This window comes from Podarcis vaucheri, assembly GCF_965113315.1.
Source record: "Podarcis vaucheri genome assembly, chromosome: 13".
Classification (NCBI taxonomy): Eukaryota; Metazoa; Chordata; class Lepidosauria; order Squamata; family Lacertidae; genus Podarcis; species Podarcis vaucheri.
In genome coordinates, this window is record NC_138751.1 from 7,624,687 (window position 1) to 7,651,656 (window position 26,970).

General features: G+C 49.2%; 2 protein-coding genes across 5 annotated transcripts; one reads left to right on the forward strand and one right to left on the reverse strand.

Annotated features, from left to right (window-relative positions):
• Nucleotides 1–618: 618 nt before the first annotated feature.
• On the reverse strand, nucleotides 619–5,668 carry MRPL52 (mitochondrial ribosomal protein L52). Of its 2 annotated transcripts, none has more exons than XM_082194599.1 (5): nucleotides 5,523–5,668; nucleotides 4,285–4,369; nucleotides 4,039–4,106; nucleotides 2,811–2,875; nucleotides 619–784 (listed from the first exon to the last, which is right to left on the reverse strand). In XM_082194599.1, the coding sequence occupies exons 1-5, from the start codon at nucleotides 5,563–5,565 to the stop codon at nucleotides 638–640; spliced, it is 408 nt and encodes a 135-aa protein (XP_082050725.1). In that variant the 5' UTR covers nucleotides 5,566–5,668; the 3' UTR covers nucleotides 619–637. The 2 variants fall into 2 exon arrangements, with proteins under 2 accessions (XP_082050725.1, XP_082050726.1); XM_082194600.1 differs by having other exon boundaries at nucleotides 5,623–5,656.
• A 1,646-nt stretch (nucleotides 5,669–7,314) lies between these two features.
• On the forward strand, nucleotides 7,315–25,992 carry SLC7A7 (solute carrier family 7 member 7). 3 transcript variants are annotated; one of them, XM_082194589.1, is made up of 11 exons: nucleotides 7,316–7,664; nucleotides 7,815–8,035; nucleotides 8,875–9,408; nucleotides 16,459–16,584; nucleotides 17,082–17,226; nucleotides 18,417–18,540; nucleotides 19,449–19,552; nucleotides 21,579–21,675; nucleotides 23,314–23,463; nucleotides 24,394–24,577; nucleotides 25,615–25,992. In XM_082194589.1, the coding sequence occupies exons 3-11, from the start codon at nucleotides 8,877–8,879 to the stop codon at nucleotides 25,695–25,697; spliced, it is 1,545 nt and encodes a 514-aa protein (XP_082050715.1). In that variant the 5' UTR covers nucleotides 7,316–7,664; nucleotides 7,815–8,035; nucleotides 8,875–8,876; the 3' UTR covers nucleotides 25,698–25,992. The 3 variants fall into 3 exon arrangements, with proteins under 3 accessions (XP_082050714.1, XP_082050715.1, XP_082050713.1); XM_082194588.1 differs by lacking the exon at nucleotides 7,815–8,035 and having other exon boundaries at nucleotides 7,315–7,664; nucleotides 8,853–9,408; XM_082194587.1 differs by lacking the exon at nucleotides 7,815–8,035 and having other exon boundaries at nucleotides 7,322–7,664.
• Nucleotides 25,993–26,970: the final 978 nt, after the last annotated feature.

The following is a 26,970-nucleotide window of genomic DNA, read 5'->3' on the forward strand; positions in this document are numbered from 1 at the left end:
CTTAACCTGAAACTGTTCTTAACCTGAGGTACCACTTTAGCTAATGGGGCCTCCCGCCGCCACGCAATTTCTGTTCTCATCCTGAAGCAATGATCTTAACCCGAGGTACTATTTCTGGGTTAGTGGAGTCTATAACCTGAAGTGTCTTTAACCTGAGGTACCACTGTATAGCCGTTTGCTGCCAGCGCCGCTCCAGCACTTTACGGACAGTGCCAGGATCCTCCATTTGTGGCGGCAACGGCGACGGAGGGATCCCGGCACCATCCGCATGGTGCTGGAGTTGCGCCGGTGGCAAACCGCTATACAGCGCATGTGCAGCATCGCTACGTGCAGCGCATGCGTGTGATGCCGCACATGCGTTGTATTTAGCAGTTTGCCAACGGTGTCGGGATCCTCTGCTTGCGGCTGCAGCAGCGAATGGAGGATCCTTCACATGTGGCAGTGCGATGGCTGCTCACGCCGCCGCGAGGTGACTTCTTGTCACCCCCGCAGATATGGAACCCAGGGCGCACCGCCCGCCCCCCCGCAGCAACGCCACTGTTCCTTCTTCCTTGGTATTAAAAAAGAGAACATTTTAAAAAAACAACCACAAATCAAGCACCAAATTGGAGGGGTGTGTACGTAGGGAGGAAAGTATTTATTTGGGGTCTTGCTCTTGGGAGCTTCCTTTAGGTTGAAGTCTGTTGCGTCGCTTTTCCTCTGCCTGTTGCTTTTGTTCATTCTGCTTAGCTTGCCACTTCTCCATCCCGTGATCCATTTCTGCGGAGATCATGGCTACCCGACGCTGAGGAGGCAAGGTGAAGAGCAGAGTGAGCTCAGCGCCTGAGGAAATCCTCAGCGGCCATTGGACAGGCGCAGTCTCTGTTGGCCCCATCTGCATTTGACGTTCAAAGCTGTATCATACCACTTTATATTGTCACAGCTTCTGCCTGATTCCTGAGAACCATAGTTTTTTTTAAATAACACACACACACACACAATCAAGCAGTATATAAATTTTAGGAAATAAAATAAAGGGTTCTGAGTGTTGTTAGGAAACCACTATTTCCCTCAGAGAACTATCATTCCCAGAGTTCCCTCTGAGAACTGTAGCTTTGCTTGAGTTTTAAGTGATTCTCTTTATTGCAGTCTATATTCATATTGGATCTGGAATGGTTTCTACACATGAAATTGCTTTTAAATAGCGTTGTTTCGTTTGTATACATGGAAACACTTTTTAACATATGGAATCTTAAAAATCGCTTTTACATATGGAACTGCTTTTAGCGCTGATGCTTTTTTAAACTGCGAAATCACTTCAAGGTGTTTTAGGGGGGAAGTGATTCATATGCTGGATCAAATAAATAAATAAAATAAGTACATAATCTGTTGCTGAGGGTACATTACGTTATGCCGTGAATTTTAAAACGGGTTTCAAACTGCACTGTCCTTTCTCAAGAAATCTTGAGAACTGTTCAGCAGTATTCCGGAAGGCACAAAGCTAAAATTCCAAATCTTCGTGGGTAGCGATGGGATTCAAACTGGTTTACGTTCATAGCTTTAATGGAAACGCACCAAGGCTCATGCTTCTCTTCCATCCTTATCCCAGTTTCAAGAGGTGAAAGAGCTGGCTGAAGTTGCTCAGCAGTCGGCACTCTGCATATGCTCATAGGCAACCTGCCTCTGAGCATATGCAGACTTAATTCATGGGATCCAGGACTGAGTCTGCCATTTAGATTGAGGTTGAATCCTGACAAAACAGAAGTACTGTTTTTGGGGGACAGGAGGCGGGCAGGTGTGGAGGACTCCCTGGTCCTGAACGGGGTAACTGTGCCCCTGAAGGTGTGCAGCCTGAGAGTCATTCTGGACTCACAGCTGTCCATGGAGGTGCAGGTCAATTCTGTGTCCAGGGCAGCTATTTATCAGCTCCATTTGGTACGCAGTCTGAGACCCTATCTGCCCGTGGACTGTCTCGCCAGGGTGGTGCATGCTGTAGTTATCTCCCGCTTGGACTACTGCCCTGCGCTCTACGTGGGGCTACCTTTGAAGGTGACCCGGAAACTACAAATAATCCAGAATGCGGCAGCTAGACTAGCGACTGGGAGCGGCCGCCGAGACCAATAACACCGGTCTTGAAAGATCTACACTGGCTCCCAGTACGCTTTCGAGAACAATTCAAAGTGTTGGTGTTGACTTTTAAAGCCCTAAACGGCTTTGACCCAGTATACCTGAAGGAGCATCTCCACCCCTATTGTTCTGCCCGGACACTAAGGTCCAGCTCGAGGGCCTTCTGATGGTTTCCTCGCTGCGAGAAGCCAAGTTATAGGGAACCAGGCAGAGGGCCTTCTCGGTAGTGGCCCCTTCCCTGTGGAACGCCCTCCCACCAGATGTCAAAGAGAAAAACAACTACCAGACTTTTAGAAGACATCTGAAGGCAGCCCTGTTTAGGGAAGCTTTTAAGGTTTAACAGACTATTGTATTTTAATATTCTGTTGGAAGCCACCCAGAGTGGCTGGGGAAACTCAGCCAGATGGGCGGGGTATGTATGTATGTATGTATGTATGTATAAATAAATAAATAAATAAAAATAAACAACAACAACAGACCTCTAGAGAGAAAATTCCCTGCCTCAGAACCCACTGTATCCTTTTCCTATAGGGCAACAGAATAGTAATAGCTCCAGATTGGCTCATTTCCATCTGTTATTACACCTGTGAGGTTTTTCGGCGTTCTGCCAATCCGGGAAGCCCCACACTCTTCCTTAACGGAATTCCAAAATTCCCCTCAAACCAGGACTCCTAAGACTCTTAGGTGCTCTGGCTCCCACTTACAGCCAATTTTTCGTTCCTTTCCTTCCGATGGAGATGATTTTTCATTGGTGGGGCTGGCCGCCCATCTGGGGTAGAGAAGAAACAAAAAAAGAAAAAGAGTTTGGATTTGATATTCCGCTTTATCACTACCCAAAGGAGTCTCAAAGCGGCTAACATTCTCCTTTCCCTTCCTCCCCCACAACAAACACTCTGTGAGGTGAGTGGGGCTGAGAGACTTCAGAGAAGTGTGACTGGCCCAAGGTCACCCAGCAGCTGCAGGTGGAGGAGCGGAGACGCGAACCCAGTTCCCCAGATTACGAATCTACCACTCTTAACCACTACACCACACTGGTGTAGAAAAAGGATACAGATACTTGCTCCTTCCCTGTATGCTCAAAAGTACAAGAAAGTAACCTCAACAGCACCTCACGCCAGGTTGTTAAGGTTACTTCAACACAGATGCATGCTCTCTTCCAGCCTTCCCAGGCTGGTGCTCTCCAAAGGTTGGACTATAACTCCCATCACTCCCAGTAAGGGGCTGATAGGAATTGTAGTCCAACAACCTCTGGAAGGTACCTGCTTGGCAAAGGATGCTACAGTCACACCCTTTTACTGCGCCCTCAGATCATGGCAGATAGTAACAAGTTTTATGGGCCATTTTTGTTTTAAAAAATATTTTTTTATTAAAGATTTCTTAGTTTACCCAAGTATGTGCAATGTCTCTTTTTTCAAGCTGTGTTTTCTACAGATCAGTTTCATTTGCTGTGAGACAGTAGTGTTACATTAGGAAGAAAAGGGGGAAAGAGGTGGAGGGAGGAATGGTGATTATGGGCCAAATTTTAACACTAGAAGTTAGTGCGCTTAGCGAAGTACATTGCTTCTCTTACAGATTAACCGAGTCAAAATAAAAAAATTCCTTCCAGTAGCACCTTAAAGACCAACTTAGTTAGTTCTTGGTATGAGCTTTCGTGTGCATGCACACTTCTTCAGATACACTGAAACAGAAGTTGCCAGGTCCTTCTATATAGTGAGAGGGTGGGGAGGGGTATTACTCAGAAGGGTGGTGGGAATGGGAGATTGGCAGATAGCTGATTAACCGAGCTGTGAGTTGGAGTGGAAGATGAGATTATAAATACTGACTTAGTTGGATCAATGGTCCGATATTATGTAAAGGCAACATTATTTTTATTTTGCAAGTCTGTAACTTAAATACAGTGAAACAAATAATACAAACACCCATTTTTCTTACCAGCAAACGACCAGTCGGGAAGGTCTGTTAAGGGTCCGTAATGTGAAGGGTTTATAGGGAAACCGTGCCTGGAAGGAAGTATACAGAGGGCAAAGTCATTTGCAGTGCTGCCAGAAAAGTAGTAGTAGTAGTAATAATAATAATAATAATAATAATAATAATAATAATAATAATAATAATAGAGTAAGTAAGATGAAGGATCCCTCTCTAGCTCTGAAGATGCCCCCCTCTATCTCTGGCACTCACTTCACTCTCCAGGCCCCACCAGACTGATCCACAGTACTGCAATGGAAGGTCCGAGACTTCGAAGCAATTTTTGCCAGCCGAGGTCCTGCAGGGTTAGAAGGGGAAAGAGAAATTCAGGATTCAGTTAGACTCACGGTGCCTTCTACTCTTGAAACCACTGCATATAGATAAATATACTTTAGGGGACACAAAGCTTTCTAAGCAGTCTTCTGGTAATTGTTACAACAACTCTGTTAGGCAGGTCTATACTATTATTAGTATAGTATTAGTATTAGTTTCAATTTCATTGTTCTGTATGGGACAATGACAATAAAGATTATCGTATTGTATCGTATTATTCTTATTCTTATTGCAAATGCTCCACTGCCCCAAGGCTACCACCAAGTTCATGGGCAGAGGCAAAACCTGACCCGAGAACTTTGAAAGGATGATGTGCTGTGTGGTAAAGAGAAGCAGGTACTCATTTGAATTAGCCCCCCCACCCCCACATTATGGCAGGAGTGGGGGAAACCTATAGTTCAGCATTCACCAAACCTGTGCCCTCCAGCAGTTTTCGACTACATTTCCCATCAGGCTGTGCTGGCCCAGGCTGATGGCAGTTGGAAGTCCTACATCTGGAGGGTCAAATCGCCTCTCCCTCTCCTGACTTACAGGAACATAAGTGAAGGCGACAGGATCAGGCCAATCTAGCCATCTAGCCATCCTGTATTCACAGTGGCTGACTAGATGACTGTGGGAAATCTGCAAGCAGGATTCGAGCCGTCTCCCCACTTGCACGTTCTAGCAATGGGCATTTCATAGGCACAACAGCACAATAGAATAATGCTATAGCCAGAGCATAAATCAGTTATAACAATTATGGGCTCTGGCAACAGATCGCGCTTAAAATGTAAAAAGTCATATTCTATTTTCATCGCAACGCACAAGCTAAAATAAACTAAGCAAAGGCCATTTAGAAATCTTTATATATACAGTATATAAAGCCATTTAAAAGTCGTGCGCCCCCCCTTTTTCAAAAGTTGCTAGAGGGGCAACTGTGCATGTTTCACCATCCACTTGGGGAAGACCTTTCTTTTAACCCGCAATCCTCCCATGCATGTATACTCGGTAAGGACTCCCCATCGGGTTCGGTGGGACTGACTCCCAGAAAAGCATAGAGCATCCTGCTTCTGGACAGCCATGCAAAATCCATAGCCCCGCTCCCTTCCCTAGCTCTCCCACCGGTAAGATTTCCGTACCCAGCCTCCGAGCCACGCAAGCTGCCATTTTGACACTAAACATCGGAGAAAGGGACCATGCGCTTCCGTTCGCAGAGGTTGTACGGAAAATAACACACACCTCCACTGGGAGCCGCCATTTTTAAACGAGCGCCGCCATTTTGGGATAATTCGTCAGCGGAAACCACCCACTTGCGGCCGGAAAGGTCGCGTCATCCGGAAGCCTTGCGAGACGTTAACAAAAAAAGGCCAGGAGGGCGCCATCTTGTACGGATCGTTTCATAGTTCTAAGAAAAAACCGTAGGAAAGAGTAGAAAACGCCCGAAGGCTCCGTAAACCCAGTCGGATATAGCTGCACATTCCCACAGGCCCCGCTCCAGGGCCTTGGGATCGTGAGCTGATCAATATTCCTAGTTGCCGAAAGGAGAGCTTTTCATTAGTGAGAGCAGCCATTTTGGTACGGAGACCCGGATGTGAGTACCGGCAAAAGAAGAGCGGCGCCATTTTGTGATTTAAACCGGAAGCTATATCCCCACTCACCGTATTGGGTTAGGGAACATGCTCTGCGTCGCCTTTTCACGTGAAAAATGCATTTCCCTTTCAGAACTAACACCTCTGTCTCTAACACAACCCATAGCCTCAGGAAAGGCGGCGTGCTTGTTTGTTTGTTTGTTTGTTTATTTCTGGTGTGCCCTGACTGCCATTTTTCTTAAGGGCGGAAAGGGGCTCTTTGGCCATCTTTGAAATGGGCAAGGCTTTTCCGTCGCCATCTTGGCCTTTGGTTGCTAAGGAAGCCGTCGCCCTTGGAAATGGCATAAACAGGAAGAGGAGTCGCATTGTGATCTGATATATATTGAACAGGCGTGCATGTATGGTTCATGCAAGTGGACTCCTCATGCATGATAACTGGAGCCCAAACCCCCTTGCATTTCAGTGAAGCCAAATCAATGCGTGTTTCTGCCTGTGATACAACTGAAATAAAAGGCGCAGGAGCACAGCCAGTGAAAAAGATGGCAGCCCTAAATGTAGCCACAGGGGTGGGGTCGGGGTGTTAATTTAACAGGGTGAACCCCTCCCCTGCTGCTCTTGTCCTAATTCTCTTACAGCGTGATCCTGTGTATACTTGCTAGGTCCTCAGTCCCACGCTCTTTATTGAACGGGGCTTGCTCCCAGGGAAGTGTACAAAGGATTGCGCTCTTGCAGTGTAATCCTGTTCGTGTCCCATTGAATTCGATTAAGCTTATTCCCAGGTAGGTGTGCATAGAGTTGCAGCCTGATTCAAAGCCGTTATATGATTTGCAAACGTGGAATAATGTGTGGCTCATTTTATCCAGAAAACGACTTGCAAGTAGCCAAGATGCAGGGTGTGTGTTGTGTAGCAATTGTCAAGAGTCGCACAGGACTTTTTCTGTCTGAAGAAGATTTAGATGTGGCTTGGAAAGTTGCCATCGCGTGTGATTTATACAGTCTGGGAAAATATAACATTTGAAGTTTGGGATTCCCACTTGCCATTCACTTGTCAAGTTGTGAAAACAACAACTCCCCTGCTCCAACTCCCAACTACTACTATCAGAAGCGAAGGTTAAGTCTGTGGATCATAGAACTGCATAGTTGGAAGGGACCCTTGAGGGTCATCTAGTCCAACCCCCTGCAATGCAAGAATGGTGGCGAGATTTTCATCTTGAACCAATCTGACAGGCTTGGTTGCCTTCAGGGCTGATAACTTTTTCATTTTGAACAAGCTGCCGATTCCCACAGGTCTCTTTGTCTCTGAAGAGGCGCTCTGTGTGACTTGAGAGGCTTGACGTCTCACAGGATGCATGAGGGGGCTGCTGCGGGAAACTGATAGCGCCGTTTGCGAGGGTGCACATGCACGAGACGTTCCTGCAGGAAGCCACTTCTTGGATGGCTCAGCCATGGGGTGCCCCAGAGGCACTGCCAGTCCTCTTATCTCCCATAGCACTCCTCCTGCCCCCACCTGGCACCAGACGGACCTTGGACTCGGTCAATGGCTCACCCTCCTTTACCCCCCTCACCCCGCCCCCGGCAACCCTGGTTAGTTCCTCATGTTAAAAGTGCTGTTCTGGCAGCTTCTGTCTCTTTATTCTTAAGCTGGTGTGGGGATAAGACGACAGAGCAGGAGGAGGAACTGCGCTGTGGACTGTGAGTATCAGTCAGTTTCTCTTTCCCATCATCCCCATCTATATACCCCTTTCTGTCCCCTAATAATATTGTGTGGGAGGTGGGTGGGAATCCAACCCCAGAACTGCTCTCTCAAAGCTGAAACCCACCCTCTCTTTTCCTGGTTCCCAGCCCCCTGCATTCTCCACCCCCCAGAAACCTCTCCCTGGGCAGAAGAGGAAATCTACAGTGACTAGCTCCCAGCCTCTTAAGATTACCCAACCATTACCTGTTTGGGCTGTTCAGATTTAAGAGATAGTGCCTAGGTAACCTCAGTGCCCCAAACTCGCCTTCCAGAAATGAGGATCGAGGTTCTAGTGCTCATTCTTTGCAGTTCTCCAGGCAAATAAGAGGTAAGAACCAGGCCCTGGGTCCCAGTATTTGGGAGGCAGAGGGTGCCTGCTTCTAGCACTTGTTTGTCTCCTGGGATAGCATGCTCCCCGCCCCCTGGGAAAGTAGAGGCACTCTTGTCCGGTTTCCTTCCTGCCTGTGCATGCCAACTTACACCCCCAACCTCTTTTCTCCCAGTGCCCTGTCGCAACCTGCGCCTCCTGGAAGAGAACGCCATCTTTTTGGGTGTTGTACCTCCTAGAGCTACTGCTTTATATTAGCAAAATGTGCCATGAGTACAGCAGAAACGGGAGAGTGTTCTTCAAGTTGTTAAGGAGTTTGGGAACCGCTGCCTTTAATGTGCAAGAGACAAACCCATCTTCTTGGTTTCGAAATGTACCAGGTGCAAGAGTACAAGATGCCCTAGAGCTCAAATGCCTCAGGTCCCAAAACACCTGAAAGATTGCTTACATCCTGACCCTCTTAGATGCTAAGATGGGCAGAAAGGGTCCTCTTGGTAGTTCCTCCCCCCTCTGAGGCTGGGGTGTAGGTGGAGTAGCAGGCCAGGAAAGGACATGATCTCTGGTAAACCCCTAAGGCGTGGGTCTTCTTCCCCACAGACATGTTTCTGGCACCTTCATTATACAGCTCCTGGAGGATGCTGAAGGCTGAAGACACCCCTCCTTACCCTGGCTTTTGACACTTGAGGTGTATATTTTTATCTGTATGATTGTAAATCGTCTCAAATGGTTTTTAATGTTACATTTCAATGATGCAACCTGCCCTGGGAAGCCTTATGGTTGTAGGGCAGGTGATTAATAATAATAATAATTATAACAGAACCGTTCCTCTTCTTGCCAAGCTATGGCCAAGACCACCCGCTATGAGGCGACTCCTCAGGATGAGCTGCCGGCCAACTCAGTACCCAACGGGACCTCCTCCCGCCAGCCCCTCGAGGACTCCTCCGCCACGTCTCCCGACGACTCCATGAAGCTGAAGAAGGAAATCTCCCTGCTCAACGGGGTCTGCTTGATCGTGGGCAACATGATCGGCTCGGGCATCTTCGTCTCGCCCAAGGGCGTGCTGATGTACAGTGACTCGTACGGCCTCTCCCTTGTGGTCTGGGCCGTGGGAGGGCTGTTCTCTGTCTTTGGGGCCCTGTGTTATGCAGAACTGGGCACCACCATCAAAAAATCGGGGGCCAGCTACGCCTACATCTTGGAGGCCTTTGGGCAGCTGCTGGCCTTCATCCGCCTGTGGACTTCTCTCCTCATCATTGAGCCCACCAGCCAGGCCGTCATTGCCATCACATTCGCCAACTACCTGGTGCAACCCGTGTTCCCGTCCTGCGAGGCGCCTTACCTGGCAGGCCGACTCTTGGCTGCCGTCTGCATCTGTGAGTGAGACTGCCAGCGGGAACTGTGGGGAGAGTATTTGGGGGGACCCAGCGAGGCTGTGTGAAGTTTGTTGGGGGGGGGGGCCATGAGTTGCTGTTTGAAAAGAAAAGTTAAAAAGCTCTGGCAGTGCCTGAGCTGATTCAGCCTCAGGTGGGCTGAAAGATAGCCCTTTCCCCCCACTTATCTAATCTCCCATTGTTCCTTTATCTTTCTCTGCTGCGACCTTTCCTTCCCAGTTCTGGGAAACTCTTTCCTTCCTTGGCAATGGTTTTGAATCTCCGGCATGAGGGAAGCTTCAGACTTTGTGCTTTGCCAAAGCTCCACCTTGAGCTTCTGGAACTGGGCGTGGGATGGACCCAGGAATTCTGACACCCACAACATGCCTTTAGCTATGGGAGTACCACTCCCCTCTCTGCTTTGGAAGGGGCGGCAGGGCAGGGGAGCAGAATTTGAGGGGGGGGGGGAGGGCTTACTGGGTATAACCAATAGATATGGCTGTTATCTCAGATAAGGCCCGGCTTCTAGCTCCCCTTGCCCACAATACATCTCACTCCTCTAGTTAGACATAAAAGAGAAAAGTATAATTACTGCCTCGCCAGGGCTCCACAGCCTTTATCAGCTGCCTGTTTGCTAGAAGTTAACCTTGTACCTCCAAGATGGAGAGATAGAATCATAGAAGTGTAGAGTTGGAAGGAACCCTGAAGCCCACCCAGCCTCATTCTCCTCCGCTGGAGCTCTAGGGTGGTCTCCAGCAAGAATGAAGGGGGTCCTGAGTCTCTGCTTGGTGGAAGATGAGTTGGTTAAAAGCTAAACTGTTTGCATCTGGGCAAGTCCGTGCCTGCTTGAGGCTGTTTGGGACTGGGTTTTGCCACCTGTTGCCTTGGACTGAGTCAGGTGCGTGTATTTGATCGGTGGGGAGGGACAGACACTCTGCACATGCTCAGAGTGACACCGCTTTCACATCAAGCCTTTCTGACTCATGGTCTGGTGATCCATCAGTGGTGTCTAAACCTGGCACGATTTAGTGCCTCCGGGGCCTCTCGGCTCTCCGTTCCTCCTAACCCTGCGGGTAATTCTGGGTCTCTCTCAGGAAATGAGTGACTTCAGCTGGGAGACGGGCAGTGTGCTGAGTCGGCAGCTGTTGTCCAGATCCAGCTGGCGAGAAACGCAATGTCAGGCTCCCCGAAACCGCTCCCGTTGCAACACACAGGAATGTGACGGCTGAGGGAGGCACGAGGTCAGGCATGAATGCCGGCGGTGATGGGAAGCTAGCCGAGAGCACCCCATAAGCCCAGTGTGTCTTCGAGCAAAGGGTGCCGGGAGAAGGTTAGAACAGAGGATTATGTGCCACCCCCCACTGCTGCCCAGGTGCTCAGTGCTTTACAAACGCTAACTCTGTAGCAACAGGTCTGTAAGTTAGGCCAGTGTAGTAATCCCCATTTCACAGACGTAGAAGCTGAAAGATTCATTAACCACAAACCCCTAAATTTGGGATTCCCCCCCAAACCTCTTATAGGGCAAGTGAATGGGACAATGTTGGAGTTTATGGGGGATACCCCTGGTTTGAGTATCAATTACTTAGTTTGAGGGGGGCACTACAAACCATGGGGTTCGCACTACAAAACCCAACAAAACGACCATGAAACATTGGCACAGGTTATGTTATGAATCGGGACAACATCACATTTCTGTGTGTTAACTACAAACCCTGGTTTGATGTACCAATTACTCAGTTTGGGGAGCCCTGCAAAACGTGGGATTTGCCTGACACAACCTTACAAAACGACTGCAAAACCCTAGAAAAGGTATGGAGGGTATCTCAAATTTAGGGGTTTGTAGTGTTACGCCCCCCCCCGTTCCGTATCAGTAGTTAATGATGTTGAAGCTGAAAATCAGAGATAGAAAGAGAACCTTTCTTAAGGCAGTGCTCTGAGTTTCTATAGTGAGATCTCTCGAGGATGTGGTCCTTGCCCAAGGATGCCCTCTTCTTAACAGCTGCCTTGCCCTAGATGTGACAGGAGCTCACACCCACATCATAGAATCCTGGGAACTGCAGTTTAGCCCTCACAGAGCTGCAGTTCCCGGTGCCCATTGCAAACTACTGTTCCCAGGATCCTTTGTGTGGGTGGGTGAAACATGATCATTAAATGTACTGTGTGGATGTGATGTATGATTGTCTCCTGGTGTGAGATTCCTACTGGCTTGTCCAGAATGCCATCCTTAAGGCCAGGCTCCTAATGCTGAGACTCAGGTCTGTTTTGAAGAGGAAAGCTGCCTCTCTTTGATGAGGAAAGTGCCCTCTGTTCATGCTCTGTGGCACCCTTGCTGTCAGGCAGCCAGCTGCAAGAAGTAGCAGCCAGCACTCCTGCAAGTGTATTTCTAGGTGGAAGTGGGGTGAACCATTAGACTTCCTTTTCTTAATGGGTTGGAAGAATATTAGGAAGGGTAGTTCTGTCCCCTTCTGCCCCAGATGTGTGGAGCCCAAGGGGCTTGCTCACACACAATGCTTCCATTTTAGGCTGGGTCACATCTAGCCTCAGATGAGATTATTTGGAAACTAGGCTGGGACAGAAAAGGTGGATTTGAGATGGCCTTGGTCCCCCTCTCCCCTGAACTGGGGAAACTGGGCTGCTTCATGCTTGGGGAATTGCTGGAGCCATGTGCAAGTGAGTTCAGCTCACGGTATGTGTGGTTTTCTCTGTTCAGAGCATGTCACCCGCCTGATAAGAGAGAGGAATTTATGGCCTTGTTTATAAAGAAGCAGAGCCGTTGTTTGCAAGGTGTCCCCAGTTCCCCCCACTCCTGCCAATAGGAAAGCTCCATCCACACCCTGGAGCCAAGGGGAAAAGGTACAAAGTGTGTGTGTGGGGGAACCTTCTCTGAGCCCCCCTGCCCCATGTCTCACATCACCCTCCTGCCGGGTTTGGGCGTCTGGTAGAAAGCTGAGTCCCACACAGCCCCTTGAGTCATAACAACTTGTTCCTGGAATAAACATAAAGATAAAGGTGATCAGAGTGCCAGGAGCCGGAAAGGGATAAACAACCAACTTCTCCACCTCCTCTCGAGGACGTCCCATCTCCCTCCCTCTTAATTCAAACTCTGGATGATCCTTTGTGCATTAGCCACAATCCTTGTTCTGTTTGCCCATGTTGTTTGGTTTTGTGAATGTTACCTTTTTTATGAGGGGCTAGGATGCGGAGGGGGTCCCCCAAGCTTCTCAGCCTGCAGAACCACCAGCCCTGCTTTGCATCCTCCTCAAGGTTTCATGGTGGGTGCATGTCTGTGTCTAGAAGCCAGAAGGGAAGGTGGAAAAGGTCCGTCCCCACAGCCGAAACACCTGCCTTCAGACATAAAAAGACCAGGAGCTGCCTTATACCAAATCAGGCTGCTGGGATCTGCCTGACTCATTGCATCCTGATCAAATTTGCAGATGACACCAAACTGGGAGGGGTGGCTACCACGCCAGAGGACAGGATCACACTTCAAAACGACCTTGACAGATTAGAGAACTGGGCAAAAACAAACAAGATGAATTTTAACAGGGAGAAATGTAAAGTATTGCACTTGGGCAAAAAAAAATATGAGAGGCACAAATACAAGATGGGTGACACCTGGCTTGAGAGCAGTACATGTGAAAAGGATCTAGGAGTCTTGGTTGACCACAAACTTGACATGAACCAACAGTGTGACGCAGCAGCTAAAAAAGCCAATGCAATTCTGGGCTGCATCAATAGGAGTATAGCATCTAGATCAAGGGAAGTAATAGTGCCACTGTATTCTGCTCTGGTCGGACCTCACCTGGAGTACTGTGTCCAGTTCTGGGCACCACAGTTCAAGAAGGACACTGGCAAACTGGAACGTGTCCAGAGGAGGGCAACCAAAATGGTCAAAGGTCTGGAAACGATGCCTTATGAGGAACGGCTAAGGGAGCTGGGCATGTTTAGCCTGGAGAAGAGGAGGTTAAGGGGTAATATGATAGCCATGTTTAAATATATAAAAGGATGTCACATAGAGGAGGGAGAAAGGTTGTTTTATGCTGCTCCAGAGAAGCGGACACGGAGCAATGGAGCCAAACTACAAGAAAGAAGATTCCACCTAAACATTAGGAAGAACTTCCTGACAGTAAGAGCTGTTCGACAGTGGAATTTGCTGCCAAGGAGTGTGGTGGAGTCTCCTACTTTGGAGGTCTTTAAGCAGAGGCTTGACAACCATATTTCAGGAGTGCTCTGATGGTGTTTCCTGCTTGGCAGGGGGTTGGACTCGATGGCCCTTGTGGTCTCTTCCAACTCTATGATTCTATGATTCTATGAACACTGACGGCCAGTGACTTTGCGAGGTTTCGGGCTGTTGTAAACAAAATCTGCCCTTTTTCCCTTATGGGGTATCCAAGAGCCCATATAGAGTCCTTACGTAGGTTCCCTATTGGTAGGAGAGAATAACAGAGGCCAACCAGAGAATATTGAGAAGCAAAGCAGCTAGTAAGCCTGATCTTTATTGATCTGTTGCAACAGGGTGCTCCCCTCACACGCAGGAGGATGGAGGAGGACCCAGAACCAAGGTGTGCCTGCCCTTATATGTTGTTGTTGTTGTTTAGTGGTGTCCGACTCTTCGTGACCCCATGGACCAGAGCACACCAGGCACTCCTGTCTTCCACTGCCTCCCGTAGTTTGGTCAAACTCATGCTGGTAGCTTCGCGAACACTATCCAACCATATAGCCCTTATATAGACATTTTTAATTCCCTGCCCTGGAGCTCAAGACCAGCCCTCCATACATCGTACATCCATTGCAGAAGGGGTGTAGCTCGAGACCACTCCACAGATACATCATGCCTACATCCCAGAAAAGGCGGTCTAAAATAGAAATTTGAATGTTGTTTTTCTCCTGTCATTGTTTATCTCCTGTCTGGCAGGTTCCTTGATTGGATACCCTGCTTGCTTGATTGGATACCCTGGGGAGCCTGGCCAGTCTTTTGTAATGATAAATACTTAGTTCCTGAGCCAGTTCACAGGCTCACACCCTATTCATACCTTAAATGTACCCTTAAGACAGGATTTGTGAAGGAAAAGACAATGGGGAGGCTTTTCCATTTTCCTTTGGCCTTGCAGAGAAAACATTTGCTCAGTTTGGGAATCAAAATGGTTTCAGGTCGGTCTTCCTGTGCTGATCTATGTACGTGCTTGGTTGGTACACTTATGAACATTTAACATATATCTAAGACCTCAAAATTCCTATCACAGGGCAAAGGCGCATTCTCTCAGTTCTGCCTGGAAATGCCATCAGGGATGGAACCTGAGACCTAGGCAAACCCCACTCCTTCTTAGGACTAGGAATAGGTGATAGACTCTGTGCCCTGTGTCCCACCCCCTTTCCATCTTTTGCTCCAACTCTTGGGCGCCATGTATCTATCAGGTCTCACACACGCAGGAAACGAGGGGAATGAAGGTCGCCTTTTAGCTGGGGCAATGCGTTCCTTTTGGGCCGAGGCTAGCATCCTTGCTAGACTCGTTTGCTGACAAGCCATTTCCCAACGCTTACTTTCGCTCTCTTTTTCGCTCGGTCTTGCATCACAACCCAGGAAGGAAGTAGGACTGGCAGGCCAGGGCTATGAGGATTGGACTGAGCTCAGCAGCTGCATTCATTTTCCATGGGAATAAACAGAAGCCAAGCAAGTAGCGGGCTCCAGGGAAACACCTCCCCACCCTTTAAAATCACAGAGAGTCAGGATTCAGATTTTGTCTCCCAGTGATATCTTGTGAATACACACTCTTTCTCACATCTAGTAGAAGGGGTGCATGTGAGAGCATCATCCCATGACAACGGGAAATGGAGATCGGAGGGTCATAGTGGTGTGGGGTGTGTGTGTGTGTCCTCCTTTGTGCCTGGTCCTAGACTAGAGATGGCTAACCTTTGGACCCAGGGCTGCAGTGCCTCCTTGCAATTCCTCCAGGAGTACACATGCCAGCCACGGCCTTGTGCATCACAAGACAGACAACACACACCCTTGCAGAGAGGCTTCTGTTAATAGCAACTCACGCCCAAGAGACCCACAAAAGAAGAAGAGTTTGGATTTGATATCCCGCTTTATCACTACCCTAAGGAGTCTCAAAGCGGCTAACATTCTCCTCTCCCTTCCTCCCCCACAACAAACACTCTGTGAGGTGAGTGGGGCTGAGAGACTTCAGAGAAGTGTGACTGGCCCAAGGTCACCCAGCAGCTGCATGTGGAGGAGCGGAGACGCGAACCCGGTTCCCCAGATTACGAGACTACCGCTCTTAACCACTACACCACACTGGCTCTCAAAAGTGGGGCAGTTAAGGGGTCAGGGAGTCTCCTCCTTCACCAGGTCACTCCAGGGGTGCAGCCACCCCATTTGCCTGAGGACGCCTTGGAAGGTTTGGTCCAACGGCACTAGACTTCTGTACCTTTTGTTTTATTTGCTCCTCGTTTGGAGCAACCGAGGACCTCAGTCCCTCCAGGCGAAGCGTGATCCTCCAGGTCTCTCTGTCCAGTTCTCAGAACTCTTCCCTGCTCTCTCTTATCCTTGAGGGCTTTTGCCTGGCTGGATCTTGGCCTCGATCTGCGATGTTGCCTCATGTTTGCCTGGGTAGAGAGAGGTAAAAAACTCTGATTCATACTTTAGAAGAGTTGCACCTGTTGCTCCACCCACTTTTGCCACTGGCCCCGCCCACGACAGGGAGGTGGCCCCCAGGAGGTTCTCTACAGGGGAATGTGTCCCTTGGGCTGCCCACCCCAATATTTTCCCACCTCTGCACTAAGAAAATAAAATGGAGTCCAGCAGAAAAATTACAGGGCAGCTGCGTCCATTTCTTCCTCTCCTTCTCCTCTCTTTCTTTCTCTTTTTCCCTTTTAGGAATCAGCCGCTTAGGCATGCATTTATATTTCCGTATTGGATATACATTTGAATTTAGAGAGGGAAAGGATTCAATGGGACTTTGCTGTGTATGTGGATGGTCTAGGGTGGAGGGGGCTGGTGTAATCCAAGGGTCCCTTGCCATGGGATGACCTCTGGCTTGTTTTCTCTTCCAGGCCTCCTCACTTTTGTCAACTGCGCCTATGTGAAATGGGGCACGCGGGTGCAGGATTTGTCCACCTACGCCAAGGTGCTGGCTCTCATTGCTGTGATCATCGCCGGCGTGGTCCGCATTGGGCAAGGTACTCCCATCTCTACCCCTGGTCTCTCCCCTCTTGCCCTCCCTTCACATTAAGGTTTAGAACGGACGGACATGGCACTTTTGATGCACATAGGCCTAGACTCATTGGAGCCTTCTTGACCTTTACTGTGTTTCGACCTCACTGCCTTTCGGTGTAGGCCTCTGTGCCCGTTCCGCAGTGCGAAAGCTGAGAGTTAGTGGTCCACTCCAGGCAACTCACTGAACCCACATCTGAGGCGAGACTTGAACCCAAAGCCCAAACCCAGACAGACCCACAGCCCACTTTCCCACATATTGTGGTTTGTGGGCTTTCGTTTGCACCTGAACAATTTTCGCCTGACAGCTGTGAGCATCTAGCGATGGCTTGCGCTAGGGAACAGTGTGTCAGCACCACAGATGGGACTTTTGTACCCATTCCAATTTTCCTGAGGCAGGATGTTTTTTCATTGCAACTAGAAGTTGACTGATTGACCCAAGTGTGGTTATCTTTCCATGTAGGACATTCGCAGAACTTTGCAGACCCTTTTGAAGGATCCTCCTGGCACACGGGGGACATTGCGCTTGCCCTGTACTCTGCACTCTTCTCCTACTCGGGATGGGACACCCTCAATTTTGTCACTGAGGAAATCAAGAACCCTGAAAGGTCAGCATATGCAGAGAAAAGCGTGGCTTTCGTCCTCAGCTAGCGAGACCGATGTGTTTTGGCATTTTGTGTGGGATGAGGCTGCAGGGACCTATTGGACAGCGCCTGTGACATCCCTAGGGACAAGCAACACTGTTCCCTCCTTAAAATCTGTGCTCTGCTTCTAAAGGAATTGAAACTGACTAGCCTTAAGTACCGCCCTCCCTCCCTGCTTCTCCTGCGAAGAAGTGTTGGGCTTTCTGTTGCAGAGAAATGGATAAGGGTCTTCTCCATACTTTGCCTGGAGAGTTGTTTTTAAAACAGCTGAGTGAGAGCTCTCCCTCTTGCGTACTTGAAAGCACATCATACAGTCTCAAAAAATGAGAAAAGAAAATATGGGTGTGTGTGATGGAGTTGTGGTGGCAGAACCCCAGTGATCCCTTCCATTCTATAAGTAGCTGAATTTCCTTTCCTCATTTTAAGGGGCTTTGTCTGCGATGGGCTCTTGTGGAGGAGTTCTGCCATCTAGTTGCCACAGCTGGGCATTGCATCACAGTCCGGGGACGGCTGAGAGAGGTTCAGCTTGCTTCCTGGGTCCTGCCGTGGGCTTGGCAGTGAAGGGAGACGCTGTGTGAAGCCTAGCATAAAATGTATTGGGTTTTGCAGAGCAAGCTGTAATCTAAAAATCCACTTTCGGCTAAATAATTGTTTAAAGGGATCTCTGCAGAAATGTTGATTTGATTGAATCAAATAATAGCTTGGCTTAAGAGGGAGGAGGTGGCAGTCTTGCAATTTTCATCACAGCAAAGCGAGTCTGCAGAGTCAAGCACTGTATTTTCTGCTTAGCTGGAGCATTTTTTCATTTAACACCCTGCTCCGCCGCCTGGTAATATTTTTCTCAATATTCTTTAGTACAGCAGGCAAATGAAAATAAAGGAAGCGAAGGGTGACACAGAGTTTCTTAGGCTACTTAGGGAGCAGGGGATTCTGGGAGCTGAGCCTTGGGGAGTAGGGGATTCTGGGAACTGGGTCTTGGGGAGCAGGGGATTCTGGGAACTGGGCTTTGCAAAGCAGCTTTCTAGGGCCTCTGGGTGGTAATGTGTATTCTGCTAACCCTGGGCATGACCGGGTTGCAGGAGTAGTGCCAAGGGAAGTACGAAGTGGGTGGTGGAAGGGAGTTAACACTGTTTTTCCTCACTGCCATTCCACAGGAACCTTCCCCTTTCCATAGGCATCTCAATGCCCATCGTCACAGTGATCTACATCATGACCAATGTGGCGTATTACACAGTGCTGAGCAAGACAGAGATATTAACAAGCGACGCTGTGGCCGTGGTGAGTAGATCCCGTTCCCTCTTCCTCCCGCCCCCAAACGACAAGTCACTTTGGAATCCAGTTGGCTGGTCCATGGAGGGCCATTAGCGTTGATCATTTACTCAAAAGAACAACTTCAAAGGGACATTAGTACAGTGTGAAGTAACAGAGGGGCAATTCATGAACAATTTTGTTGCAATGATTCGCAATGAGTTGCATTCTTCCCACCTCAGCCTCTTGGAGGACAGGCGCAAGTAGTCTCTTGTTGAGTTGGGAATGAAGTTTATACAGTGGTACCCCGCAAGATGAACGCCTCGGAAGACGAAAAACTCGCTAGACGAAGGAGTTTTTCGTTTTCTTAGCCGCTTCGCAAGACGCATTTCCCTATGGGCTTGCTTCGCAAAACGAAGCTTGCCCCGCAAGCTCCGTGGATAGCGGGGAAGCGCAGCGCGTCTTCCCCGCTGTCCCCGGACCTCTTTTGAAGCAAGGGGCGGCGGGGAGAAGATCGCTTCTCCCCGTTGCCAGCCCCGCAATCTCTGGGGACAGAGGGGAAGGCTCTCCCCTCCGCCCCTTGCTTCAAAAGAGGGGGCACGCGCCTTCCCCTCTCTCCCCGGACCGCTTTTGAACCAAGAGGCGCCAACGGGGAGAAGCGATTCTCCCCGCTGCCCCGCCCCTTGCTTTAAACAGGTCCGGGGACAGAAGGGAAGGCGCGTGGCGCTTCCCCTCTGTCCCCGGACGGTCTCCATAGGAACGCATTGATTGATTTTCAATGCATTCCTATGGGAAACCGTGCTTCGCAAGACGAAAAACTCGCAAGAAGAAAAAACTTGCGGAACGAATTAATTTCGTCTTGCGAGGCACCACTGTACTAGAAACCCCCTGCAAGGCATTCACCAACTCATTTTCTTCTCATGTCCTCTTCCTTCCAGACCTTTGCCGATCAAGTATTTGGAGTTATGAACTGGACAATCCCGCTGGCTGTTGCCCTGTCCTGCTTTGGGGGCCTGAACGCTTCCATTTTAGCGGCTTCCAGGTAACCTGCATGCATCTCCCATTATAAAGATGTGTGTCTGAACCCACATGCCTGCCCGGCACTTGTGTGCATTCCTACACACACTTCCGAGAGGTTTTGGACCTTCCGCTAGAGTTCACATGTGTGTTTGCTACGAATATGTGTTTGCCCATGAGAAGTTCTCGTGCAAGAACAGTAAAGAAAGGTTGCTTTATTACAGGGGTCAGCAAGCTTTTTCAGCAGGGAGCCAGTCCACTGTCCCTCAGAGCTTGTGGGGGGGCCGGACTATATTTTGGAAAAAATAATAATGAACAAATTCCTATGCCCCACAAATAACCCAGAGATGCATTTTAAATAAAAGCACACATTCTACTCATGTAAAAACACCAGACAGGCCTCACAAATAACCTAGAGGTGCATTTTAAATAAGAGGACACATTCCGCTCATGTGAAAACACGCAGATTCCTGGACCGTCCGTGGGCCAGATTTAGAAGGCGATTGGGCCGGATCCGGCCCCCGGGCCTTAGTTTGCCTACCCATGGTTTATTACATGAGAGACAGGAGTGTATAAATGTTGCTTCAGGCAGCAGAGTTGCAATATAAGTGGGCAGCAACTTGTAGAGTAAGAGAATCCCAAACTATTCCCCAAAGCCTAAAGAACGTGAGTGTGACAATTTTGCCACAGAACCTAGAATAAAAAACAAAACAAGAAAGGTGAGGGAAAATGTATACCTGTCCTATCATGACTCCTAGTGTCAGGCTGGTCTTTGACTGTGTAGAATCAAAAGGGGCCGATGTTGGTGCTTTTAATATCTCATTAACCATTGAAAATCTTAGGGTGTAAGTGCTGTTTTGAGCCAATGCATTCTCAACATTGAGGGGACAGGGTCTTTGGGACGAGTGATTTGTTAATTACCTACATTCCTATTCTGTTGTCTCTTCCTACAGTTTCCTGCCTATTTCCCTATTTTGTTTACCCTGCATAATTGGGACTTGAAAGAACATAATCCTAGTTAGAAATTAGAAGACTGGTTATCTTGTTTGTTTCCTGAGTTCCCCGAGTTTATCTCTTTTTACAGGAGGTGTAAATTAAATTTTGCTGGTAACACCAGATTACTGTGCTAGTCTTTACCTAAAGTATTAAGAAGGTCAGGAAGCCTTACATGACATGTTCATGATAAGGAGTTGTACCAGGGTCAAGAAAGTTCATAACGGAGATTTCCTTCTATATCAAATTATGCCAACTTTTACTTGTGCCCATGATCTTCAGAAATAAACCATGGAAAACGTTCAGATTGGTCCACGCCAGTCCACTCCCAGCCCTGGGAGTCATTCAAAATGTAATTTTGGAGCTCTTCCATGAATGGATTAACACCTACTCATTTTCACCAGAGGAACCGTCAACCACATTTGGGAGGGGGGAAAGGTCAGCATGCCAGAGAGGCCTAGTTTAGAAACTAGGTAACTTTCCACTTTTGTGCAAAATTCTGTCTTGCACGGAAGTCTTCCCCCATGTGGTAAAGCTTCTCACGTATGAGAAAAAATAAATGCCTGGATTGACCCTCAGAAACTCACCTGGGATCCCAGGAAACTAGGGGTAAGGCTGTCAGTGTGGATGCTAGCCATATGACGGCTGTTCTCCACCCACTGTTGGTGGCAAAATGATCTGAATCTGCCCTAATTTTACTTCACTGGAGGAGGCGTTGTGCCACCCTGCGGGTATGGTAAACCTCGCTGAGTGCCAAATATACATCTGTCTCTCAGAGAAAACCCCACCAGTAAAGTTAAGCAGAGGAAGAGGGACTGCAGGAGTCTGGGCTGTGGAAGTGCTTTGGGAAAGGCCGGTTCCCTTGTCTGAATGGAGTGTCCGTTCTCTTGTTCTTTTGAATTGACACAGTGGATTCTGGGAACTGTGCCAGGCCCCTGGGGGGGGGGGGAAGGCAGCCTGACCCCTTGCCCTGCCCCTCTGTGGGTCTTGGTCACCAGCTAGGACAATTCTGCTCTGCCTCAGCCAGCAGCTTCCTTACGCTCCCTCGCTCTTGCCAGGTTGTTTTTCGTTGGTTCCCGCGAGGGGCACTTGCCTGATGCCATCTGCATGATCCACGTTGAGCGGTTCACGCCTGTGCCAGCACTGCTTTTTAACGTAAGTCCTGGGTAGCCGGGGAGAACACCCTCGCCTGCATGGCAGGGGAGGAAGGGAAGCCAGTCTTCCAACAAAACAAAAAGCAAAAAGCAAAAAAGGGCTTTTTGTAGGTCCTGGCAGCCTTGTGCAGTGGGAGACGACAGACCTCCCCAGGTTCACTGGCTAAAGACTGCCGCCCTGATCTCTTAATCGGCTTAGATGGGATGGGGAAAACTGAATTTGTTACTGATCAAATATTTTGGAATGCAAGCTCATTTATTGGACTGCTGCATTTCAATTAAAAAACCCCTGTGAATGAACACACACACACACACACACACACACACACACACACACACACAGAGAGGAACCGTATGCCTATTTATTCAGAATCCCATCCCACAGTATCTGCAGCAGGGATAGAAAAGGAACCATTTTCATCCTGAGGGCCGCATTGCCTTCTGGGCAACCTTTTGAGGGCCAAACACCGAAAACCCGGAAGTGAATGCTTCTGTTTTCGAACGCGCCTCGGAAGTCAAAAGGCACCTGAGGCGCGTTTTTCATTTTTTTCTATTGACTTTGCAGCCAGCCCTTTGATCCTTGGTTTTCGAACGTTTTGGAAGTCGGACGGACATCCGGAATGGATTACGTTCAAAAACCGAGGTTCCACTGTAATAACTCCCTTCCAAGGCGATGTGCAAGATATAATAAAAATGGTTAAAACAACTGAAAGGCAAACGTAATACAATATTAACCAGACGTCCCATGGCAGTGATCTATTCTTACTGCTGGGAAAGCTTAAGTGAAGAAATTTCCCGAAACTGCAGGCTGTGGGCACCTGTCTTATCTCGACAGGAATGCTTTTCCACGGAAGAGGGGCAGCCGCACCAAAAGCCCTGCTCTGAGTTCGTGCGGAGCGGCCTTTCTCCGCAGACCACAGCAGCCTAGATATCGCTCCATCTGTGAGGCGAACAGGGCTGGGTCTTGGATGCGAGGCTGTCCTAGAAACCAGCAAGACAGCTGCCCTCGGCTCCAGGAAGACGGGGGATCAAGCGCCATGAGTCAGCACCCAGAATAGCACAGACCTGCACTCCTGGGAGATCTTGTGGGGAGAATGTGGGTGGCCCTTTTTGGAAGGGCTGAGTTCACGGAGTCACAGTCTTCAGGGAGAGATGTGCCTATGTGTTTGGTTAGACGGTGGACGCTGTGTTGCTCATTGCATTTCTGTGCCTCACCTTTTCCCCCAAGGAGCTCAACATGGTTCTTCCCCTCCTTGTTTAATCCCCACAACATTCCTGAGAGCTAGGCTAGGCTGAGAGAGGCAGGGGCCAGCCCAAGGTGGAGCTTCATGGTCGAGTGAGGATTTGAAGCCTGGTTCTCCATGTCCTGGTCTGATGCTCTAACCAGGCATGTCCAAAGTCCATTCCGGGGGCTTAATCTGGCCCACTGGTCAGTTTAATCCGGCCCCTGTGGCAGTTTATTTCTTGGGGTAAAATCCTAAAAGAACCTCAACAACTTCAATCCTAAAAAAAGGTCAACAACAGCCCTTCACTTAATCAAATCTGGCCCTCTTTGAAAAAAGTTTGGACACCACACACTGACTTCCTAGCAGAGCTTATCCCACTTACCATCTATTCCCCCCCCCCCCAATCATCACAGGGAGCCATGGCGCTGGTCTACCTCTGCGTAGAGGACATCTTCAAGCTCATCAATTACTACAGCTTTAGCTACTGGTTTTTTGTGGGTCTGTCGATCGCGGGGCAGCTGTACCTACGCTGGAAGGAGCCGTCGAGGGAACGTCCCCTCAAGGTAGGGCAGGGGAAACCCTCAAAACTCGTCTTTGAAAAGAAAGAAAGGATCCCACAGCCTGCTATTTTGTGCTTAAATTGACAAGGCACGATGCATGCTTCCCCTCGAATGCTCATTTAGGTGTTCTGCAGTGCTGATCACGCACCCTTTCCTGTGAATGGTGCAAAGTGCTTTGCTGCATTTATCCCAAAGTCCACCTCGTCCAGTATCCTTTGCAATGGTCCCAGCCAGCAGGAAGTGGTCCGTAATAATTCAGCCAGTGGTTCTTTCTAAAACTGAGCCTTCCTAAAACCGAACTGCCTCTCTCGCAGAGCATATACATTCTGCCCGTAGCCCAGCATCCTTTGCAATGCATCATGGCTGTGGGCAGGTAGTCGCTGTGGCCGAGATTCCTGCCAGGAGGGGGTGGGCCAGAATGGCTTTAATAGGCAGAGCAGTGAGCTCCGTGCTGGAAATCAATGGCCCCAGACTCCAAGAAAAAGAGTAGTAGTGTAAGGCTGAGAAAAGTTGATGGAAAGTAAGTTCTCTCGCTCTGTATAATAGTGGTCATAATTTTATTATTTGTACACCACCCATCTGACTGGGTTGCCCCAGCCACTCTAAAAGCATGTGGCAAGGACCGTGAGCTTGAGATGGCTCCGGAAAGGGGATTGTTGCATTCCCGGTGTGGTTGCTGTGCTGGTAGCTAAGCAGAGCTTCCATGTTCAGGTGCAGTATACCCCCGAGGACTAGTCGGCTGGAGGCGAAGAAAGTTCATGGCCGCCCCCTTCATTCCTTATGATCTCACCCAGCTGCTTGCTTATTGGAAAGAGACTGCTGTACCCGTTGAACTGAGCTTGTTCCCCCTCAGTTCTTCGGAGGTGAGCCTGAGGTGAAGGCGGGGAGGTCGTTTGAGATGCCAAGTGACGCCCCTTTCTCTTCCCCCACCAGCTCAGCATTGTCTTCCCCATCATCTTCTGCCTCTGCACGGTCTTCCTGGTAGCCGTCCCCCTCTACAGCGACCCCATAAACTCTGCCATTGGCATTGCCATAGCAGCTTCCGGACTGCCCGTCTACTACCTGGTTGTGAGGGTGCCTGAGCAGAAGAGGCCCCACTTCTTGCGCCGGGCCGTGGGTGAGTCAGAGGGGGAAACACCCTCCTCTATTTCACTGATGGCTTAGCTCTCCCTGCCCCACTGCTACTACGCTTAAACAACAACTACGCTTAAACTGCAACTACGCTTAAACTGCAGAACAGAAATTAGTGTTGGGTCCCGATAGCGGAGGGAGCTTTGTACTTCCCCCCACGATGTTGATAACAGCAAACAAATGTGCTCCGCCTCTCCAACACCCCTTTCAGGTCTTTGAAGAGAGCTACCGTGTTGTCTCTAAAATCAACTGTCTTCTCTAGGCTAAACATACCCAAACTCTCTGAAGTCCCTATGAGGAAATGTCAAAGGGAGTCTGGAGATGAGTAAGAGGGGATACGATAGTCATCTTAAACTGGGCTGGTTCTCCCTGAAATATTTACAGTGGTACCTTGGTTGTCGAACTTAATCCGTTCTGGGAGTCGGTTTGATTCCCGGAATGGTTCGAAAACAAAGACTCTGCTTCCGATTGGCTGCAGGGGCTTCCAAAAAACGTTTGCAAACCGGAACACTCACTTCTGGGTTTATGGTGTTCAGGAGCCAAAACGTCCGAGTACCAAGGCGTTTGGCAACCAAGGTACGACTGTATTAAAAATGCAGGATCCATGTTGCATAATTGGACTGTAATGCACAGGCAGAGTTGGAGGGGAATTTTATTATTATTATTATTATTCTAACAATAACCCTCAAAACCACCTGCTGCTTGAGGCTTGGACTGCAGGGGTTGCCAACCTTTCTAGGGCCCAACTGTTGCCTCACTCACTGACGTAGAGCTTGCAGGATCAGGCCAGTGGCCCCTGTAGTCCAGCATCCTGTTCTCAGGATGGGGCCAACCAGATGTCCAAACGAGAAGCCTGCAAGCCGGATCTGAGTGCAAGAGCCCCTTTTCCCCCTCCTGTGTTTTCCTGCAACTGGTATTTTGAAGCATTTATGCCTCCGACCGTGGAGAAAGCACAGCCACCCCACAAATGCTCCCTGGCTCTCTCTGGCCTCCATCTGACGTGTCCCTTTCCTCCCTCCGCAGCCTCCATGACGCGGCTCATCCAGCTCGTAGCCTTATGTGTCCTGACGGAGATGGATCCTGACACAGAAGCGAAGGATCAGTGATGCGGACGCTGTCCAGGGGCAGTGGGGAGGCCGGCTTCTCCCCCTCGCCTGCTCCTTCTGTAACAGACTCTTTGGTGACCTCTAATTTATTGTTTGCTACTTGGCCAGACCCATTCGCGAGGAAGTCTTTGGGGACTCTGCCGGGACGGCTGACGCAGGAACTGAGAGACTCGCTCGCCTATTTTTGTTCTCGTCTGTGAAACGCGGGAGTGTCTCTGTGTCCTTTTGCCCTCAGCAGCTAAGTCCCAATAAACCCTCAGAGTGCCACAGGTTTGCCTGTGGACGTTTATTCTTACCTTCACGTCTGCAACCTCCGAATTCTTGGGCCTGCTGTCAAATGAGCCTCACGGCAATCTTAAGACACACCTTAAACAGTCGGACCAATGGCTCACCCAGCTCAGTCCTGTTTCTGCTGACCAGCAGTGGCTTGGCAGAATTCTCTCCCTGGGGATTGAACTTGCGACCTCCCGCATGCCCTAGCTCCGAGCTCTGCCCCTTCCTCTCCACACTTAGGTTTTGCCGCCTCCTTCCTCGAGTCCCTCCCCTCCTTGCTTTCATTTCCTTCTCAGTGATCCCTTTTCCACAGCCTGCCAAACCTATTCCTCCTAGAGTCCACTGGAATGTAAGTATATGAGGAATGTACAGAAGACGAGCCCGGTGGATCAGGCCCATGGCCTATCAAATGCAGCATCCAACCAGGTGCTTTGGGACCTGAGGGCAAGAGCACGCTTTCCTCCTCTTTCCAGCCACTGGCATTCAGAAGCAGCGCTGCCCCCAACTGTGGAGGCAGCAAGCAGCCACAGATCGCCTTATCCTCGCCTAATACGCTTTTAAAAACCATCACTACCTCCTGTGGCAGTGAGTTCCATAGTTTAACTATCCGCTGTGTGAAGGAGAACTTTATCTGTCTCTGAATCCTCTGACATTCCGCTCCACTGGGTTTCCACAAGAGTCTAGTGTTATATGAGAGAGGGAGAAAACTTTTTCTCGGTCACCTCTCACTCACCTTTTCTGTAAACCAAGTGCTACTTCTCCTTGATGATTTCGGTTGCTCTTTTCTGAACCTCAAAAATCAGAGTTGGAAGGGACCATGAGGGTCATCCAGTCCAGGCACAGGCAATCTCGGCCAGCCAGATGTTTTGGGACTACAACTCCCATGATCCCTAGACAACAGGACACTAGTCCCGGTCAGGGATGATGGGTATTGTAGTCCCAAAACATTTGGTGGGCCAAGGTTGCCTATGCCTGATCTAGTCCAAGCACCTGCCACGCA

Excerpts from the sequence above, each read along its gene's own strand:
- MRPL52 (XM_082194599.1), bottom strand. The coding sequence starts at position 5,565 with ATGTTTAGTGTCAAAATGGCAGCTTGCGTGGCTCGGAGGCTGG. Across the intron at positions 4,370-5,522 it reads TTGCGTGGCTCGGAGGCTGG|GACCTCGGCTGGCAAAAATT; the intron begins GTACGGAAATCT and ends CTAACCCTGCAG. Across the intron at positions 785-2,810 it reads AAAGGAACGAAAAATTGGCT|CGTCGGGTAGCCATGATCTC; the intron begins GTAAGTGGGAGC and ends TTGCCTCCTCAG.
- SLC7A7 (XM_082194588.1), top strand. The coding sequence starts at position 8,877 with ATGGCCAAGACCACCCGCTATGAGGCGACTCCTCAGGATGAGCTGCCG. Across the intron at positions 16,585-17,081 it reads CGTGGTCCGCATTGGGCAAG|GACATTCGCAGAACTTTGCA; the intron begins GTACTCCCATCT and ends CTTTCCATGTAG. Across the intron at positions 24,578-25,614 it reads CTTCTTGCGCCGGGCCGTGG|CCTCCATGACGCGGCTCATC; the intron begins GTGAGTCAGAGG and ends CTCCCTCCGCAG.